The 19,197-nt window shown below is 49.0% G+C and overlaps 1 protein-coding gene across 3 annotated transcripts in view; it reads right to left on the bottom strand.

The window, feature by feature from the left end:
- SLC37A1 (solute carrier family 37 member 1) overlaps positions 1-19,197 on the bottom strand; it is a 63,318-nt gene that overhangs the window by 42,454 nt on the left and 1,667 nt on the right. For all 3 annotated transcript variants that reach the window (XM_055313773.1, XM_055313775.1, XM_055313774.1), the window contains exons 2-3: positions 16,037-16,270; positions 6,332-6,413 (exon numbers count right to left, since the gene is read on the bottom strand). In XM_055313773.1, the coding sequence (XP_055169748.1) occupies positions 6,332-6,413; positions 16,037-16,092 (138 nt within the window). In that variant the 5' untranslated portion in view covers positions 16,093-16,270. The remainder of the gene's footprint in view (positions 1-6,331; positions 6,414-16,036; positions 16,271-19,197) is intronic.

Raw genomic sequence — 19,197 nt, 5'->3', positions numbered from 1 at the left:
AGGCCGAGCCCCTCTTCCTGCACACGTTCCCCATTCCCCTGATTTTATGTGTGGCTCCTCCTGTTCACCCGCAGAAGTCAGCCTTTCCCTGGGCCCGACCCTGAGCAGTACGGTCCTCCCGGTTCACGTCCCACAGAGAAAGCTCAGGCTGGCTGGGGGAGGACCAGCCTGCTGAGGAGCTCGTGCGGGGGCTTATGTGGGCGCAGGGGAGGCTGCAGACCACTGCTCCACGCAGGGTTTCACATCCTCTCCCATCACGTCATTGTCCCAGGGAGCAGCCATAGCAAGAAACAGAAAATGTTGGAAGGGTCCCTTCTTGTTTCAGGAACAAGCAGAAAAGGGTTTCTGTTTGGTTCATCCCGTGGGCTCTGTGCTGGGACCTCAGTGCCAAGGGGCTGGCTTCCCGCCTCTGAGAACGGTGTGGGGACCAGTCTTCCCAGGGCCGCTCGGAGGGCACAGTCACTGGCAGCCATGGGCAGGGGGCCCCCACTCACAGCCAGCCCTCAGCCCCCACCGAGCCCCCTCCCCCTGGAAGCACGATCTCCGCCCCTCCAGGCCGCTGGAAGGCTGCACAAAAGCAAGACAAGTCTTCATATTGCTGTGGCACAAAGTGTCCTGGGGATGCTCGTATCACCACATGCTGGTTTTCAACGACGCTGCTATGTTTTCACATTTCAATGAGTTTTACTCCCAAGTCTGGTGTTTGAGGAAAAATTATGGATTAATTAGACCAAGATGAACTGATCAGAAAAATGCTCAGCAGGTGACGGGCTTGCATGTCAGTGTGACAGCATTAGGGGGCTAGTCCTTCACTGTCCCAAAAGCAGTCGCCTTTGCCAATTTTTCCGGAGTGCTTCGACAGATAACATGAACTCATCAACACGTGACACCGGGCAGTCATTAAAAGCTGGGCAATCAGAAGACTACGTACGTGGTGTGGAGCACTCGGGGTACACGACCCTCGAGGTCATCTATCACCGTCTGTGTGACCCACGGCGCAACAGCAGCAACAAAATACACAGCAGATGCCACAGGGACTGGAAGGTGGGGTGAGGGTGGAAGGGGACGGTGTCCACAAGATGGGAGGCCAGAGAACAGCCACGGAGCCACAAACAATGCGGGTGGGGGGCAGGGGCGGGCAGGGTGGGGTGCGGGGTGTTTGTACTTGTCCCCTTCTGCAGATCCATCTGCAGCCCTAGCCTGTCCCGCTGCCCCCACCCCAGCACTGGGCAGTGAAAGGGAACCACGTGGGACCAGCGGGCAACAGGGCCCTTCCAAGGCGACGCTGTTCTACACACATGCTCGTCCTCATAGCCACGAGGCACACACATCCTTACTCGGAGGTACATTTAAGGAAGACTGTTGTTTAAGCTTGGAACCCGAGCAACATCACAGAGCGACTATGTGTGCTCCCTCAGTCATTCCACAACTGGGTGGGCCACCTCCTGGGTCCTCAGGCCCGTCTGGCCCTATGGCTACAGCCACACTGCTGGCTCTGTGACTGAGCACTAAGCCAACTGGGCAGAGACCAGGCAGGGGTCACAACTGTGGAGAGGTGACAGACGGTGGGAAGGGCAGGTCAGAGTGGGATGCAGGCCTTATCAGCAACCCCAGGAGAGGGGTGGTGGATGCACGGTGAGAACTTAGAGTACATGCATGCATGTGTGCCCATGTGAGTGTACATAATCCACATGGGGGGGGGCATGTGTAGTCAGCTTTCTGTGGTTCACCAGGTGAGGGGGTCCTTTATCCTTTTATAAATCTCTGGGTTACAGGGGCGCCTGGGGTGGCTCAGCGGTTGAGCACCTGCCTTCGGCTCAGGGTGTGATCCCAGGGTCCTGGGATCGAGTCTGACATTAGGCTCCCCACAGGGAGCCTTCTTCTCCCTCTGACTGTGTCTCTCATGAATAAATAAATAAAATCTTTTTTTTTTTTTAAAAAAAAAAGAAAGCTCTGGGTTACAAAAACTTTTCAAGCATTCTCTGAAAGAAGTCCTGAAAGACAGGAAGTTTGGGTGTCTGTGGTGGTGTGAATGCCTATTTTCCCCAAATTCTTGTGTCGCAACCTGACCTGCAAGTGATGGTGGTAGGAGCTGGAGGCCTTTGTGAGGAGAGCAGGTCAGGAGGGATCCTCATGAACGAGGTGAGTGCCCTTGAAGAGGGGACCCCCAGAGAGCTCCCGTGCCTCCCCCGCATGAAGACCTAAGAAGGCAGCCAGCTGCAGGCCAGAAGAGAGCGGTGACCAGGACCCCACCACGCCAGCACCCTGGCCCGGGGCGTCCAGCCTCCAGAACTGTGCAGCACCCAGTCCATGGGATGCTCAGAGCAGCACAAGCGGGAGGAGGACACACAGCTGGTTGCACCCAAAGCACAACCTGTGTGTGGCAGGCGGTCTGAGGGAACACAGGTGCCATAGGGCAGCGGCGCAAACACACACTCACTACACAGGGGTACAGAACGAGGGAGGGGAGCTTTCTCCTTATTGCTAATTTTTCAAAACTGGAATCATTCCATACAGACTTAAGTACACCTTAACACTTCTTACTCAAAATATCCCCTTTTGAAATCTTTGTGTCAACTGGTTTGGCTCTAATTCTTGTTTTTTGTTTTTTAAAATTATTTATTTAGTTACTGATTTATTTTTTTTTAATTTTTATTGTTTTTGATTTATTAGTTTTTTAAAGTTTATTTTACTTTATTTTTGGGGGAATCTCTGTGCCCAACACGGGGCTTGAACTCACAACCCCCGGATTGAGAGTCACGTACACTCTTCTGACTGAGCCAGCCAGGAGCCCCCCTAATTGTTTTAAGTGGTTGCACATGTCAGAATACAGACTGGCCATAATTTACTCAAACTTGCACCTGTCACATAATATGCAGGGTTCCCCCCCTCCTTTCGGCTTTTTTTAACGGAAGCCGCGCTACAATGAAGGCACCCATGCAGATTCTAAGAACGGACCCTTTCATTCTCACGGGTGAGAGTCCCAGGGCGGGCTGAAGGGTGCATGTTTTTTACTTTCGGTAGGTGTTCACAGAAGGCTCCTGGGAGGCCTGGAGCCCTGCATCCGGTGCCGCCGGTGACCAGGGCTCATGTGCGGTCAGGTGGGGTGTCAGGCAATCCAGTGCTCCTTCCACTGGCCTTTGTGATCACTCACAAGCTTGCACACGGCTCATCCAGTTTGGCGAGATTCCGAATCCTTGTCTGTGAACCACCTCTCCACCCGCCCTGGCCGTCCTCCTTCCGGTTTACCAACTTCACACCCCTAAGACGGACTTAATTTTGTTCTTGGATTTTTACTAATTTATTACACTTAAATCTTTACTTCAACCATTTTTTAGACGATAAGGATTCAACTTTACTCTTCTAGACGAACAGCCAGCTGTGCTCACGCCCTTTGCTAAAGAACCTACACTTTCCCCGCCACCCCCGTCAACCATCCCCGGCTGAATTTTCTATTCTCTTCCGCTGACCTCTTCGTCTGTTCTCATGGAATACCATAAAAAGTAGATTACAATGGCTTAAAAATGCTATATTTTCCACACTCTCCTTGGTCATTAACTCTGGGACATTTTTCCACATAAATTCTAAGATGATTTTGTTCAGTTAAAGAGGCACTGCTGAGACTTTCCACTGGAGCTGCCTTCTGCTGAAGCATTCACACGGGACTCCGGCCTTTCCAGCCAGCAGCTTTCCCACCCAAAGCCAAGGTGTGCACCGCCAGCTTTCCCAGCTGTCTTCTATCTGCTGCTGAGCTTTTCCTAGCTTCCTCCTTCCAGGCTCTGGGCGTGCAGAGAGGGCTGGGTGCTCACACTCAGCCCGCAGGGGCACATGGCTGCCTGCAGCTCAGGCTCCCCTGAAGCCCCCCGCATCACGAGGCAGGGCTGGGGCGGCAGGGGGAAGGGAGGAGGGCTGTGTGCGCACCCCCATGGGCTCCCAGCCCGTTTCCATCGCTGCCACCTTTGCTTCTTTTTGCTACACCAAGATGACGTAAGTCATGTCCCTCTTTAAATGTCATTAAAAAATATGAACCATTTTATAATTCACAACAACTGGTGATCAATTCCAGGCAAGCAATACAGGCCACAGATAATTCCAAGTATTCCTTGGGTCACCAGAATCGTCCCTAGCTCTAGTTTTATAAATGAGATGCGCTAGAGCACATAAAAGCTTTGCAAGGTGTTATAAAGTTTAAGTTAAAGTACATAGTGGAACATTCTTATCTATCTTAGGAAACTGTGCGTGCGGCCAATTCACGTCCAAGCACAGCTAAGGTGCAAAGTGTGAAAATCTGTGTGTGGCAGAAAATCCAGCTGTGGGGCTGCGGATGTACTCGGGTGCTTCCAATGCCCTGCAGGCCCCGGGGCACAGAGGTTGGAAGCAGAGTCCCCACAAAATTCACCGGAGCTGGCACTACCCTGCATGCGGGGACTGGGCTCCCGAGTCCCCAGGCCGCTGTGGGGACTCTGTAAGTGATGAGCAGGTGTGCTGTGTGGCGCCACAGGCTTCAACAAACCCTGGGACTGAAAGAATGTTTCCAGGGGGGCTGATGGGACCCTGCTTCATCGTGACGCCGCTCATTGGTAAGCCCCAAGCTCCTTACAGGAGCCAGGAGGGTGCCTGCAACACTGCTACATCCCTTCTTGGCTGAGTGAGGCCCCTCATGATGTCACATCAAATCCAAGTGTCCTGTCCTGCCACAAAGATCCTCCAGTGGCCAGTGGGCCTTCCCCACCCTGCCTGTGTCCCGTCAGAACCTCTGCCCACCAACCGGGGCCTCAGGGTGAGGGCTCACCCTCCACCTCCTACTCCAGGCGTCCACTCCCCATTCCAAGCTCAATCCTGAAACCCCCCCAGACTCTGCAACCCCTCTTGCTCCATCAGCCCCACAGTGCTCACTGGGACCTCCAAGAGTCTCTTCCATTTTTATAATTTGCCTTTTCTCGAGCTGTACGTATGTTTCGCTAACAAGGAAAACGGAGAGTGAGTGGTAATATTTAAATGTAGTGGCTGGGGTGCCTGGGTGGCTCTGTGGTTGAGCATCTGCCTTCAGCTCAGGGCGTGATCCCAGGGTCCTGGGATCGAGTCCTTCATCGGGGTCCCCACAGGGTGCCTGCTTCTCCCTCTGCCTGTGTCTCTGCCTCGCTATGTCTCTCAAGAATAAGTAAATACAATCTTCAAAAAAATTAAAAAGAAATAAATGTAGTGGCTGGTCCTTGGGGCGATGTTACAGTTCCTGGTTGGGTGCAGTAAAGCCCACTATCTCTTGTGCCTCTTTCGAAAACCACATTTTTAAAGTTCTGCAAACATTCCCATAGCCATTAAAACTCCGTATATCAAAAACTTGAGGATTCTGCAAGTGACGTAAAAGACATGGAAGCTTCCCGATTACTAAAGACCAAGGAGGAACTATAGGATTCTCTGCATAGCTGGATGCTGTTTCAGTACACTGGGTATTCCTGGGGAATGGGGAACATCACACTGTCCGCAGAAGCCGAAGCCTGGCTCGGCATTGCCTGTCCCATTGGCCTGAAGACAGAGAGGCGAGAGCGAGCACTCAACCACCAGTGGGAAGGGAGGAAGTGTGGCCATAGAGGTCAGAACTCCAGTGCTAGACCTGGGTCCTGGCCTATGACTAAGTGAGGGAGGGGGCAATTGAGCTGTCAATCAGCAACCTTGGTGCTGGACAATTTCCTTGTTCCTTCAACAATCAAGAGTCAAGCCTGTTGACACTTTATAGGCAAAATGATGTAATTCCACTGAGGGTAAAAGAATTATCCTGCTTCTTCTCCAGTTATAACTGGCTACCACGTAGGATCGTCTAATTTAATCTTCTTTTCTCACAGTGCAGTTAAATGCCTGCCGAGCACTTTCCTCCTCACCCATTGCTCAAACAGAAGCTCAGGGTTCTAAGAATAATAAGTCCCCACCACAGCCAGAGTTAGGATCAGAGCACAGCAACAGTAGAGGCACTCTGGGGAACGGTTTAAGATTGGATACATTCAGAGGGAAAATTCACAGACGGAATAAATATTTAATTAAGCTTGAGAATTCTGCAACTACCAACTAGTGTCACTGAAAGTATATCACCTCTACGATGCTGAACCCTAAAAACATCTCCAAGATTTTCATTTCAGAAAAGAGAAACTAACAAAGCAGGATAACCTGCTTCTAAACCATCTGTTTCCTGCATTTATCTCACCGCCCTCCCCAACACCCTCCATACCCCCCCACACCCTTTCCCCTCTCCCAAACCAGCTCCTAAAGGGACCTCTGCCTCCTTACAGAAACTGCAGGCAGGATATGAAACAGGGGGCTTTTTGTGATTTCTTACCTTAACTATGCTGATAGGCTTTCGGGACAGGTGGAAACTTGCATACAGCAAAAATGTCAAAATAAAAATGAAGGCTCTGTACCTGAAACACAAAGCAGAGGTAGGTAGAGGGTGACGTAAAATAAAATTCATTAAGAATACATTATATTCCCCTTGCCTTCAGAGACATATCTAGAAGCATGTTGCGAGGGCCGCTGTCAGAGACATCGGTGCCTGTGCTCTCTTCCAGGATTTTTATGGTTTCAGGTCTCACATTTAGGTCTTGCATCCATTCTGAGTTTATCTTTTTGTTTGGTGTAAGAAAGTGGTCCAGTTTCATTCTCCTGCATGGGGCTGTCCAGTTTTCCCAGCATCATTTGTTGAAGAGACTTTTTCCTGTTGCATATTCTTGCCTCCTTTTTTGAAGATTAATTGACTATGTATAATCATGGATTTATTTCTGGGCTCTCCAGTCCATTCCACTGATCTATGCATCTGCGCCAGTACCATACTGTTCGGATCCCTCCAGCTTTGTAGTGCGCCTTGAAACCTGGGACTGTGATGCCGCCACTTTTTTCTTTTTCAAGATCGCTTTGGCAATTCAGGGTCTTCTGTGGTTCCATACAAAGGTTAGGATTGTTTGTTCCAGCTCTGTGAGAAATGCTGCTGATATTTTGACAGGGACTGCATTGAATCTAGATTGCTTTGGGGGGTATACACATTTTAATAGTATTTGTTCTTCCAATCCACAAGCATGGGATGTCTTTCCATTTATTTGTGTCTTCTTCGATTTCTTTCATCAGTGTGTTGCAGTTTTCAGAGTATAGATTTTTCACCTCTTTGGTTAAGTTTATTTGTAGATACTTTATTGTTTTGGGTACAATTGTAAATGAGATTGTTTTCTTAATTTCACTTTCTGCTGCTTCATTATTAGTGTATAGAGATGCAACAGATTTCTGGATGTTAATTTTATCTTCCTGGACTTTTCTGAATTTATGTATCAGTTCTAGCAGTTTTTGGAGGAGCCTTTTCAAGTTTTCTATACATAGTATCATGTCATTTGCAGATAGTGAGAGTTTTATTTCTTCCTTACCAATTTGGATGCCTCTTATTTCTTCTCGTTATCTGCTGTGGCTAGGACTTCCAGGACTATGTTGAATAACAGTGGTGAGAATGGACATCCTTGTCTTCTTTGCCTTAGGGGAAAAGCTCTCTGTTTTTCTCCCTTAATTGTGACGTTCACTGTGGGTGTTTCATATAAGGCCTTTATTATGTTGAGGCATAGTCCTCTAAACCTACTTTGTTGAGGGTTTTTATCATGAGTGGATGTTATACTTTGCCAAGGGCTTTTTCTGCATCTATTGAAATGATCATATGGTTTTTATACTTTCTCCTATTGATGCACCATATCACATTGATTGTTTTGTGAAAACTGAACTACGTTTGTAGCCAAGGAATAAATCCCACTTGATTGTGGGATATGATATTTCTGATATTGTTGGATTTGGTTTGCTAATATTTTGTTGAGGACTTTCACATGTATATTCATGAGATACTGGTCTGAAGAGATAAAAATCCTTAAAGGGAGCACATGAGGTACTTTCTCTGACATTGGCTGTAGCGACATTTTTCTAGGTAGGTTTCCTGAGGCAAGGGAAACAAAGGCAAAAATAAACTATTGAGAGTTCTCAAAATAGAAAGCTTCTGCACAATGAAGGAAACAATCAACAAAACTAAAAGGCAACCTACAGAGTATCATTGCAAATGACATATCTGATAAACAGCACCCAAAATACATGAAGAATTTACACAACTCAACACCAAACAACAAATAATCCAATATAAAATTAGGCAGAAGACATGAACAGACATTTCTCCAAAGAAGACATACAGATGGCCAACAGACATGTGCAAAGATGCTCAACATCACCTGGCATCAGGGAAATGCAAATCAAAACTACAATGAGAAGCTATCTCACACCTGTCAGAATGGCTAAAATCAACACAAGAAACAAGTGTTGTTGAGGATGTGGAGAAAGAGGAACCCTCTTAACACTGCTGGAGGGAATGCAAGCTGGTGCAGCCACTCTGGAAAAGAGCATGGCGGTTCCTCAAGAAGTTCAAAATAAAACTACTCTACTACCCAGTATTGGCACTACTGGGTATTTACTTCCAAAACACAAAAACACAAAGAGATGCATGCAATCCTTACATTTATAGCAGCATTACCTACAGTGGCCAAGATATGGAAGCTGTACGTCTACCGATAGATGAATGGGTAAAGAGGTGGTATGTATATACAATGGGGTATTGGCCCTAAAAAGGAATGAAATCTTGCCATTTGCAATGATATGGACGGAGCTAGAAGGTATTATATGCTAAGTGAAATAAGTCAGTCAGAGAAAGACAAATACCATATGATCTCACTCATGTGGAATTTAAGAAACAAAACAAATGAGCAAAGAGGAAAAAAGGAGAGAGAGACAAACCAAGCAATAGACTCCCAACTAAAGAGATCACACTAATGGTTACTAGAGGGAAAGTGGGCAGGGGGATGGGTGAACTAGGTGGGGATTAAGGAGTGCACTTTACAGGATGAAAAGTAAATAAATAATACACTGTAACTGTATTTTAACTTGTCTTATGCTGTGTATAATTCACTCATCCCTTTATCAATTATTAATCCTATTTGTAACATCACCATAATACTACATTTAAAAAATTTGCCATTTTTGCTTCCTGCAAATTGAAACTATTTAAATATTCATTTAAAAAATATCTACAATCAAAGAGAAATTTGGGATGTAGAAGATGAACAGAGTTCGTAAAGTAGACAGAAAGAAACCATTATCTGGTTTGTCACAGAATTAACGGCAAACTTCTTATAAGCCTGTATCCTGGGCATTGAAGATCATATCTATTTTTTACTTTTAGCGTCTGTGCAACTTTTTAGAAGGATGCAAGCAAGGCAGGAATATAACTATGTCACTGACCTCCATGAGAAAGTCAGTGATGCAGACATGCTGCGAACCAGGCCGATGACATAAGAAAGCCTCGCCTAAAGCCCCGCTTGATTCTTGATTTATGTGAAAAGCAGTCCATGAGTAAGACTAATGTGAATCAGAGACTAAAGAAAAGAAGATGCTGGAGCAAGAATATAAAAGTTCATTCCAGCCTCAAAGTTTGAACCACTCTCTAGAAAAGTGTTTCTTGGGGAAGGAAACCTGCCAGCAGGAAGAGTATTTGGCAAAAGGGGAGAGCAGGGGCCCCACCAGGAAGGCAAGGCAAGCCCCTCGTTTCAGGAGGCATAGCCCGTGACCCTGAAGAGCCTGCCTGGTCCTGGCTTGAAAAGGCCAGTGACTTTCAAACAGAGTGGCCACCGGAGTGGACAGTCACCTATGGCAGAGGTATGGGCGACAGAAGGCATGAGGCAGGGCTCCACCCCACCCCACCTCAGGCATGCATGCTCACCCCACCCGGGCAACAGGGTTCCCTTCTCCAACCTCCATAGAACGAAGTTCTGGGACTGAGGCAGCCCCAGGACCTCCCAGATCAGAGTCTCAGAGAAGGTTCTGGAGCCCTCAAGGAAGCTACGTGACACCCATTCATAGGTGTGTTATCAAGGAGGAGAATCTGAATTTCATCATCAATGAGCTAAGGATTTCGGAAGAGTGGCTCTACTTCAACCGGCCTTGGGTTCACACTCTCTGGTCTCTACCTAGACATAAACAGAATATTCTACGCACAAATATTTGATTCTTATTAAATACATTAACAAATTTATTAAATAGACTAAATCCAGAAATAAAGAGCTCCTCTGTGTCCAGAAAATGTCCGCAGTTCCCCAGGGGCCCTCATGCCCCCAGTATTCTTAGATGGTAAAGTCTAAGTTTTCGGGCCTTAGTGGCCAACCTGGGCCTCCACTCTCACCTCTGGGCCTCTGTCCCCATCTTCTAATGGACAGTCCCTACATGGAGGTCTCACCAGCGAGGGCCCAGTGGGGTGAAGGTGGTTTCCCTGACTGCCCTTGCTGGGGGATGCCCTATGAGCACAGGGGCCACGGGGTGGGGGCAGTACATGCTTCTGGACTGAATTGCACTTTCCTCGATGAATCAGCCTCTTTGGGGAGGCTAAGTGCCTACAGGCTGGCAGGGCACTCTGAGAGAAGCTGTCCCGCAGTCAGAGCAAAGGGTGAACCTACATAGCAAACTAGAATTCTCCTGGACACAGACTCTAAGTCTCCTACCAAACAGGAAGCCCCATCTTCTATTTGGCTGGTGTCAGGGCTGACCCTAGTTTCCCTATTTCTCTGTCCTTCCTCTCTTCCTTTCCTTATCTTGTTTATGTAGGATTAGAGGAGGGTAAGAGCCAGCGGTCCAGGAGCTTTTCCCTTCCAGAAGGTTCTGACCACAGCAGTCACATCGATACACCTGTCCTAGAGAGTGAGCAGACATTTCACTTCTGCGGGACTAGCCAGGGTTATGGGACCGGAGGCCTATACGACCCTCCAGACTCGTTTTCCCACGTTGTAATTAATTCTATCCTCGCTTTGTTTTCCTTTATCATTTATGAAGCAGGATTGTGGATAGTATTTATTTCCTATTATCCATTTTGCACTGGGCTAAATCCTGTCCCCCCCCCCCCCCCCAGAATTCAAGTCCATCCAAAAAAACCTCAGAACCATGGAAACCAAGTCCTGTGGATATAATCAGTTAAGTTGAGGTCCTACTGAACCCACATATGACCTCAGATCACACGAGATCCTAAATCCAATGACTGATGTCCTTATGAAGGCCGTGTGAAGACCTCCACATGACCGCAGAGGCAGAGCCATGATACGGAAGGCCAGGGACTGCCAGCACCCCAGAAGCTGGAAGAGGCAGGAGGGACCCTTCCCTGGAGCCTTCAGAGGTGCACAGCCCTGCCCACACCTGGATCTCTGACTTGCAGCCTGTGCCCTGTGAGGCCCCACCGTGGGTGGTGCTGTCCCAGCAGCCTCAGGACACTAACGTGATCTGATACCTACATGTTTGTTTGGTGTCACATTTCGGTCTGGCAATGTAACACGTACGATTACAAATGCGCTACAGAACCCTTCCGCTCCTCGGCATGGCGCTTGCTTTGTGCTTATGTCTAGCGGTAGCCTCGTTCACATCCGCAAGCACGCTACAAGAACAGCGCTGGGGTTCATGCCAAGATTCTAGCAAAAAAAAAAAAGCGCATCTCGGTGATGACAGCACAGGACAGGTGTGCACCCCAGACTCCCCTTAGCCACGTTCTTGAACATCACACGTGTTCCCAGGTGAACAGCATGCTTCAATCTGAGAGATGCGGGGCACAGTATCTGTTTCCACGTCAGTGTTATTTATTGAAGTCACAGGCAAATGAGAAATAAATGCTTTAGGTGAGAGTACCTGAGCAGTAGGATCCTGCATAAAAATTAGTCCAAAGATGTCCTTAATTGGGGAACAATGAAACCACATACAGCTATGATGTGAGTCCTTTCTGGAGCATCCTAAAGCAGAGACACGATGTCGGTGCCACTGGCACTGACCACCTGGTAAGGGGCTATCTGCCCCTGTCTGTCCCTCAGGGAAGCGACACTTTTTCCCCTCTACGTGATTAACAGGGAGTCTGTGGGGACATACTTGGAGCTGACGTGGCTACCCTGTCCTTCCAGACTCCCCCACAGAGTGTGTCCACTGGAGACTGATGGGAAGCTGCGATCCTGAGGGTCATGGAACGGTGGCCCAATGCCGGCCCTGCAGCTCTATTTAGCAGCTGGCATCCTCTGGCGGGGCGCTTCCTCTCTCCCACTCGTGCATGCACTTATTTACAGCAGTGCCAGCTCATGGGGTTCTTATTTTACTCAACAGGCTAATCTGTCACCAGTATCATTTATTTTAAATCTCAAATCACTCCAGATTTAGCCAGCGAGAGCCCTTCATGTTCTAGGATCTCCTTATTTTCTGGTACAAAATATTCCCGACTCATCCTACTTTGCCTGATGGCCCAGCCCTGACTTCGGCTCAGTGTCCAAGGACACCTGGCTCCCTGCGTGGGAGATGGCACATAGAGACCAAGATCCGGCACCCGTTGTGCTCACCGCTGCCAAGGTACTGCGGGAACACCATGGGCCTCTTAGCAGGCAGAGGTAGGGCCTGTGACTCACACACAACCCACACAATCCCCACACAGACAGCACACGACACACACGTACACAGCAAACACACCACACACACCCCAAACACAACACACACACAAGCACACCAGACACACATGCAACCACAACACACGCCACTCACACACGCAACCACAGGTATCTATTTCTCTGCCCTTCTCTCCAGCTCTCCCTGATAACGTTATTTCCAAGCCAACAGCACCTGGTGCATTCAGCCCCTCCTGCACCCACACTCGTAGCTCCTTCACCAGCAGTGAGAAGTTATCCCCCGTTTGTGGTGTTCCCGACAGAAAAGCGTGAGCTGAATCTAATCATGAGGAAATACTAGAAGTCCAAAACAAGGGGCAGTCTACAAAATAAATGGTTTGTACTCTTCAAAAATGTCAAGGTCATGGGCAGCCCGGGTGGCTCAGCGGTTTAGCGCCGCCTTCAGCCCAGGGTGTGATCCTGGAGACCCGGGATCGAGTCCCACGTCCAGCTCCCTACATGGAGCCTGCTTCTCCCTCCGCCTGTGTCTCTGTCTGTGTCTCTCTGTCTCTGTCTCTCTCATGAATAAATAAATAAAATCTTTAAAAAAGTGTCAAGGTCATGAGAGACAAAGAAAGGCCAAGAGAGCTTCAGATTAAAGGAGACCAAACCCACAGGACAACTTGGACACAACATGTGATTGTGGGTGGGGTCCTGGACCAGGGGAGGCTGCACAAGGCATCAGGGCACATCTGCTAGGACTTCTGGATGTGGACTGTGGATTAGATCCCGGTATCACATCCATGCTAAGTTTCCGGATTCTGACCTTCATGCACAGTTACAGGACAGCACCTTATTCATAGCAAATCCACACCAATATATTTAGAAATAAAAGGGCATAATGCCTCCAAGTCATTCTCAAACGATTCAGGAAAAAAATGTGTGTGTGTGTATACGTATCTCTACATACACACACACACATGCACACACACACATATATATACACACACGGGGTGGAGGGAGAAGCAAATGAGGCAGAAAGTGAAGGTGTGTCTGCTGGCTGAGCCCTGGCCCCAGCTGGACTAGCTGCATCCAACAGACCCTCGACCCAGGCTTACTCCACCCAAGACTCAGCATCCCAGGACAGAGACCAGTGGCCACCCTGGCCATCCCAGCCTGCCTCCTGGGGGACATGGGCTGTACGAGAAAGGCCGTGGGAGCAGAGCCTCAGGCCCTCTGTCGGGTGCCACACTGGACCCGAAAGTCCTGAGACTTACCCACCTACTGAGGCAGGAAAACTAAAGGGACCCCATAAAAAAACCTGCTTTCCCTCCCTTTTTCCTGCTTCTATTTTTGCTAGGACCCACACCCTACCTTACACAGCTGTTACAGAACAGATAACAGATGTCCTCCTCGTAAAACTCAAGGAGTTAATGATTTCTTTGGAGTCTCCCAGCACAATAGATAACATCTGAGGAGTGACCGGGTGGAGTCGTCATGAACTTTCCCAAGACCACTGAGTCACCAAGACTCCTGGATCCAGGGCATAAGTGACTTACAGGGGACAGCTAAGCACGTGTCTCTGTTCCGGGATTGCTGATAAGACACAGGCACAGACCATCAATAAAAACCCCAGGCCCCGAGCAAATGCAAGACTCACTCTTCTTTCCTTTCTGACTCTCCCCAATGCCCGGCCTGTATCCACACTCTCTGTGTCTTTAATAAACTCTGTCCTTCCTTCCTCTCGGTGGCTCGTGTTTGATTTCTATCTTGCATGAAGCCGAGGGCCTTCCTGGCTGGTCCTGCGGGGGTCCCCCACCCCCGGCTCCCGGGACCCAGCCAGCCTGCCTCAATCCCACAACTGCACACGAAGGAGGGAAGTCAGGTCCCCAAAGGAAATCAAGGTGTTGTTAGGAAGGGCAACGCCTGGGAGAAAAACGTGAAGCCCTTGGAAGGAACATTAAAGCCATCCCTCTTGCCTTACAGCGAAGGAAGCAGGGATCTAGAAAGTAAAGGTCAAAGAGCAAGTCTGAGGCAGAGATGGAACAGATACTGTATATCTTGCTACCCAAAGTGCCGTCTATGGACTCAGGGCGCCGCATCCCCTGGGAAATGCAGACTCTCAGGCCCCACCCCAGACCTCCTGACTAACCATTTGCACTTTAACAAGTTCTCAGGTGATGCACATGTATATGAAGTGTGAGATGCCCTGCTTAACCAGTGCCTCAATCTAAAAAAAAAAAAAAAAAAAAAAAGAAATGTGTGACACACAATATCTCTGGTCTTTGTGATAGTCTTACAATTTTCTATTAGTTTGAAAACTGTAACAAAACAGTTACAAAACAGACAAGGAAAGTGAAGGTAAGCACCCACTGGGTGAAAGTAAGTGTCTAGAGCTTGTGGCCGGGTTACTGGTAGACATGAAATGAAGTGACAAGAGAACGGCTCTGGAAGGGAGGCAGAGGTCTGGGGTGACATCTGGGGCCCTGGGGGTGCCCACCAACCAGCAGGGGCCTGAGAAGCAGGAAACGGTGTGACAGCCACAGTGGGCTGTCATGGCAGAGATGAAGGGGTCCAGAAGACTCCACTATGGCAGAGAAACGATTTTGAATAGTTCAACTATTTTGAATAGTTGGAATTATTTTGAAACTATTTGAATTCCAGAAATTTCTCACCTGCCTAAAAGCACAGCCACCTAGAGCTCAAGTGCCATAAAACTCTCCCTGGGAGCAACCGGGGGAGGTGTCTCTTCTTACTGGACATGAGAAGTATCCACCGCACCCCCAACCAGATGCTGCCATAGCACTATCAGATCTCCCATCCAGTCCCCAAAGGGCCCATTTAACCTTCCCAAAAGTCATTTGTTTTCCCATACACGCCCTTCTCCACCTCCTCTTCTCTTTTTAAGACGGCATAGAAGCCCTCTGAGTCATGTTCTTCGCGACCTCCAGTACACACATGACCACATCTGTCTTTTCTAGTTTAATTTGCATGCCCCCAAGGAAAGCACCTAAGAGGGTAGAGGAAAACTTGTTCCTTCCCAGTAGAGACCAGCAGGGAAGAGCACCCTTTGGGGGGTGGGGCGAGAGGATGGAGAGCCTGGCTCTAGACTGCACTTGCCCTCTTCTTCCTCGAAGGAGTGTGGGACTCCAGAACCTGCTATGAGAAGGGCTGTGAGAGCACGCAAGGAGAGCTTGTGTTCTGGTCTGCCGCTAACCTGTTTAGATTTCATTTTGTCTCAGCACATTCCGCCCCAGCTAAGCCACTTGCTGGGCTCAGTGCTCACATATTTATTTCCTCCACAGCCATTTTAGGATCGTGCCGGTAGCCAGTGGTCCTTTTTTCTGTAGAGACCGTGATGATTACGGAAACTACCAGAGACCAGGAAGAAGTCCAAACACTATCTGTCACTGCCAGAACCAAAGAGGAAGACAACTTAGCAACGTTCCCATCAGTTTCCACCACCGATAAGCCATTCGACGGTCACACGGGGAGGCCAGACATGCACACGCGCTGTATGCTGATGGCCCACATCTACGCACAGCACTAGGCCAAAGGACCAGTGCGCCAGCACTCACCACTGATCCCGGGAGAACGAGATGATGAAGCGAATGCCGGCGGGGAGTGGAGCCATTTACACCACACTGACCGCGGAGCTCTGGTCAGAAGAGAGGACGCTTCATGGACAGGTTATCACCCTGGCTCTCCAAGTATTTCTCTCTGGCCCCTGCAGCTCACACGAACCACAAAGTGCGTTGAGGTGTCCTGCTGGGTCTCGCTTGCCCTCTTCCTTCCGGCAGAGGCTCGGCTCTCTATGAGGAGAAGGAGAGGTGAGAGGTCAGGTGTTCCCACAAGGGCGCGGTTCGAGTGACATCCTGTGCAGGTGTCAGCCAGCCCCGACCAAAGCTGGACTTCCAGCACGACCCGAATTCCCAGCACGAGAGCTACGAAGTAGAAGCAGAGCATCTACCCTCGGGAAGCTTGTTCAAAGATCACAGAAATGACTTCCACGTGGAGTTCTGATGACGGATATACAGACCCAGGGTCCACCCCCACCTGGGAGGCATCTACAGACCAACACATTTGCTCTTGACCGCAATACTCTATGGAGCCAACGTCAGTATTCACGTGAAGCCAGTATGTGCTCAGTGGTCATGTCCTGTGCTCAGTTACCAGAGTGTGTCCAGGGAACTGCACTTGCTTGATTCTACCCACTGTCAACCGGGCCACCTCGAGCTGCACGAGCAGAGAAGCACACACATCTGGATGAGGTGGCAGGTCATTAAACCAATCATTTAATTGTGGTCTTGGAACCAAATGGAAATGCATCTAATGTGATGGGAAGGAGCCTGTGTGTCTGCCTCTCCATGTCTCCTCTCCTGTGCCCACCTCAGAGGCCATGGAAAATGACCCCATTCCGAAGTTAGGCCTGAAGGCAGAGCAAGACAGGAAGGAATGGGAGGTCTGAGATCGTCAAGGATGCCCAGCACACTAGGTAGGCCTGTCCTGTCCCAAAGCCAACCTCGTGGCGTGTTGTCAGTCTATCCTCTATGCTTGGCAACAAGGACTCTTTTGGACCGATGTGTTAGGTAACACGGGACCTGGTGCGTGCGGGGGCATGGCTTGTTGTGTCTTAACACTTACTGAAAATTCACTGTTATAAAAGAAAGCTACTTTTGGGCAGCCTACGTGGCTCAGTGGTTCCGTGCGGCCCTCAGCCCAGGGTGTGGTCCTGGAGACCTGGGATCGAGTCCCACATTGGGCTCCTTGTGTGGAGCCTGCTTCTCCTGCCTGTGTCTCTGCCTCTCTCTCTCTGTGTGTGTCTCTCATTAATAAATAAATAAAATCTTAAAAAAAAAAAAAGAAAGCTACTTTTGAGTAAACGTTAATCTCAGTTTTAAGCAGCTGAAATTTATTTAACGTCTTCAAACAACTTCCTTGTGGTTACGGGCAAGCAAAGCAAACAGTTTAGTGGGAAGGCTCCAGCTAAATTCTTTCGAGCCCGGGACCCCCACCCGCTTCAGTCCAGCCTTCCCCCTTCACACGCTGCACCTTCTTCAAGGGTCTCCCTGCACGCTTTTAGTCAAAAATTAAAAATCCTTGCTGTGTTTAAATCCCAGGACCCCGGCCCTGACCCCTCCATCTCTCTCAGGGGGCAAGGGAGAAGCTGTGCCTGCTCCAGCCAGAACTACACCTTTGCTTCCTCCAGCCCGCCAGCCTGCTGCCGGCCCCCTTCACCCAGGACCCACCGCAGCTGACCTCGGGCTGTGTGATCCCAGGTTCACCACCAACTGTCTGCTCCCCTGCAGGGCTAAAAAATAGGGATGATAGCACCTATGTTTTAGGGTTCTTATGAAGAGGAAAGGAGCTCATCCCAGGAAAGCCCTTAGCACCAGGCCTGGTGTGTGGAAGAGGCTCAGTAAAAGGCTCCATAAGAAGGAGCCACAACTACAAGCGGCTGCCCCATTCCCATGACTTAGGTTCAAACTTAATGCCCAGCAAGTGCTCAAGAGATGTGTTAAACCGATCTCCACGAATGCTTCAAAAAAAAAAATGTTTTTGTTCAAAACCTAGCTTTAAAAACTATTTTACTAAAATTCTGTTCAAAATGAATGGGCCTCAATATGCTTTGAGAAACAAATTTTGTGACATTGACTTCAGAGTAAAGGATCTGATTTAAGTTTTATAATGTCTGAAAATGGATGGTCAGAGTCCACTTTCTCCCTTTGTCCAAACACTGCTTATCTAGGCCTGGCGTGTGGAGGAGTATTCTATTGCCATCTGAATCAATCAGTCAATAAATCTCAATTCTGATAAAACCTGTAATTTAAAATAAAATCCAGAAGGCACAGGAAATCAGCAGAGGAAGAAAACCTGAATTTTTTTCTAAACAAATGCAGGTTCTTTCCCTGTAAAATAGGTGAAAGCAAGTGCTATACTTCTCATGGTAAGTGCAGTTCATCTGTGGAAAAGCAGAAATTTTACATGTGTGATGTTAAGAGCTCAATTTAATGAGGCTCCTTCCTCAGAGCCCAGGGGGCCCTCTGAGGTCCCCCGTGAGGCATGGTGCTCCCTCCCAACGTGGCTCGCCCAGGGGGTTCGGGTCCACCTTCTCTCAACCCCATCCTCCTTCCCACCTCTTTTCCTCTGGCCTGGTCTGTCCCCTCCCGAAGAGCACTGGAGAAGGAGGCAGGGCACTAGCTGGACACCTGTGTTTGGCACAAAGCCCAATTCCATAGAAAGAAGACACATTCTTTCCGCCAGTTGCTCTTTATAGGCGCCCCTGGAACTCACTCCAGGGGAGAAGTCAGACCCCCGGCGTCACTCTGCCATTAAGGACGATGACCTCAGAACCCTCCCAGACAGCTCTGTCAAAATCTGTTAACTGGCACGTATACCCATCTTCTGAAGGAGCCCAAACCAGGCAACTAGAAAGGAATGACCGGAGGGAAACACGCATGGCCGAGCCGCACCCTCGGGGGTCCGCGGGTGACCCGGCCGCCCGAGCAACTTTGAGTGCTCTCCCAGACTAGACAAAGCCCGAAAGAAAGTAATGGAACAAGTAAGGGCCTTTCCAGAACGGAGCGCTGCTGTAAATCATCTAAGCAGCCCTGTGCAGACTTTAAATAATCTGCTTAAAGACAAAGTTTTCAAAGCGGATCTTATTCTAAGGCAAAGATGGGGAGGGAGGTGCATGTCCCCTCCCCCAAAGTTTTTTTTTTTTTTCTGGAAAGAGAGA

Source organism: Nyctereutes procyonoides, unplaced genomic scaffold (assembly GCF_905146905.1).
Source record: "Nyctereutes procyonoides isolate TBG_1078 unplaced genomic scaffold, NYPRO_anot_genome, whole genome shotgun sequence".
Classification (NCBI taxonomy): Eukaryota; Metazoa; Chordata; class Mammalia; order Carnivora; family Canidae; genus Nyctereutes; species Nyctereutes procyonoides.
Note: the sequence above shows the minus strand (reverse complement) of the source record. Positions and strands in the feature narration are given on the sequence as shown.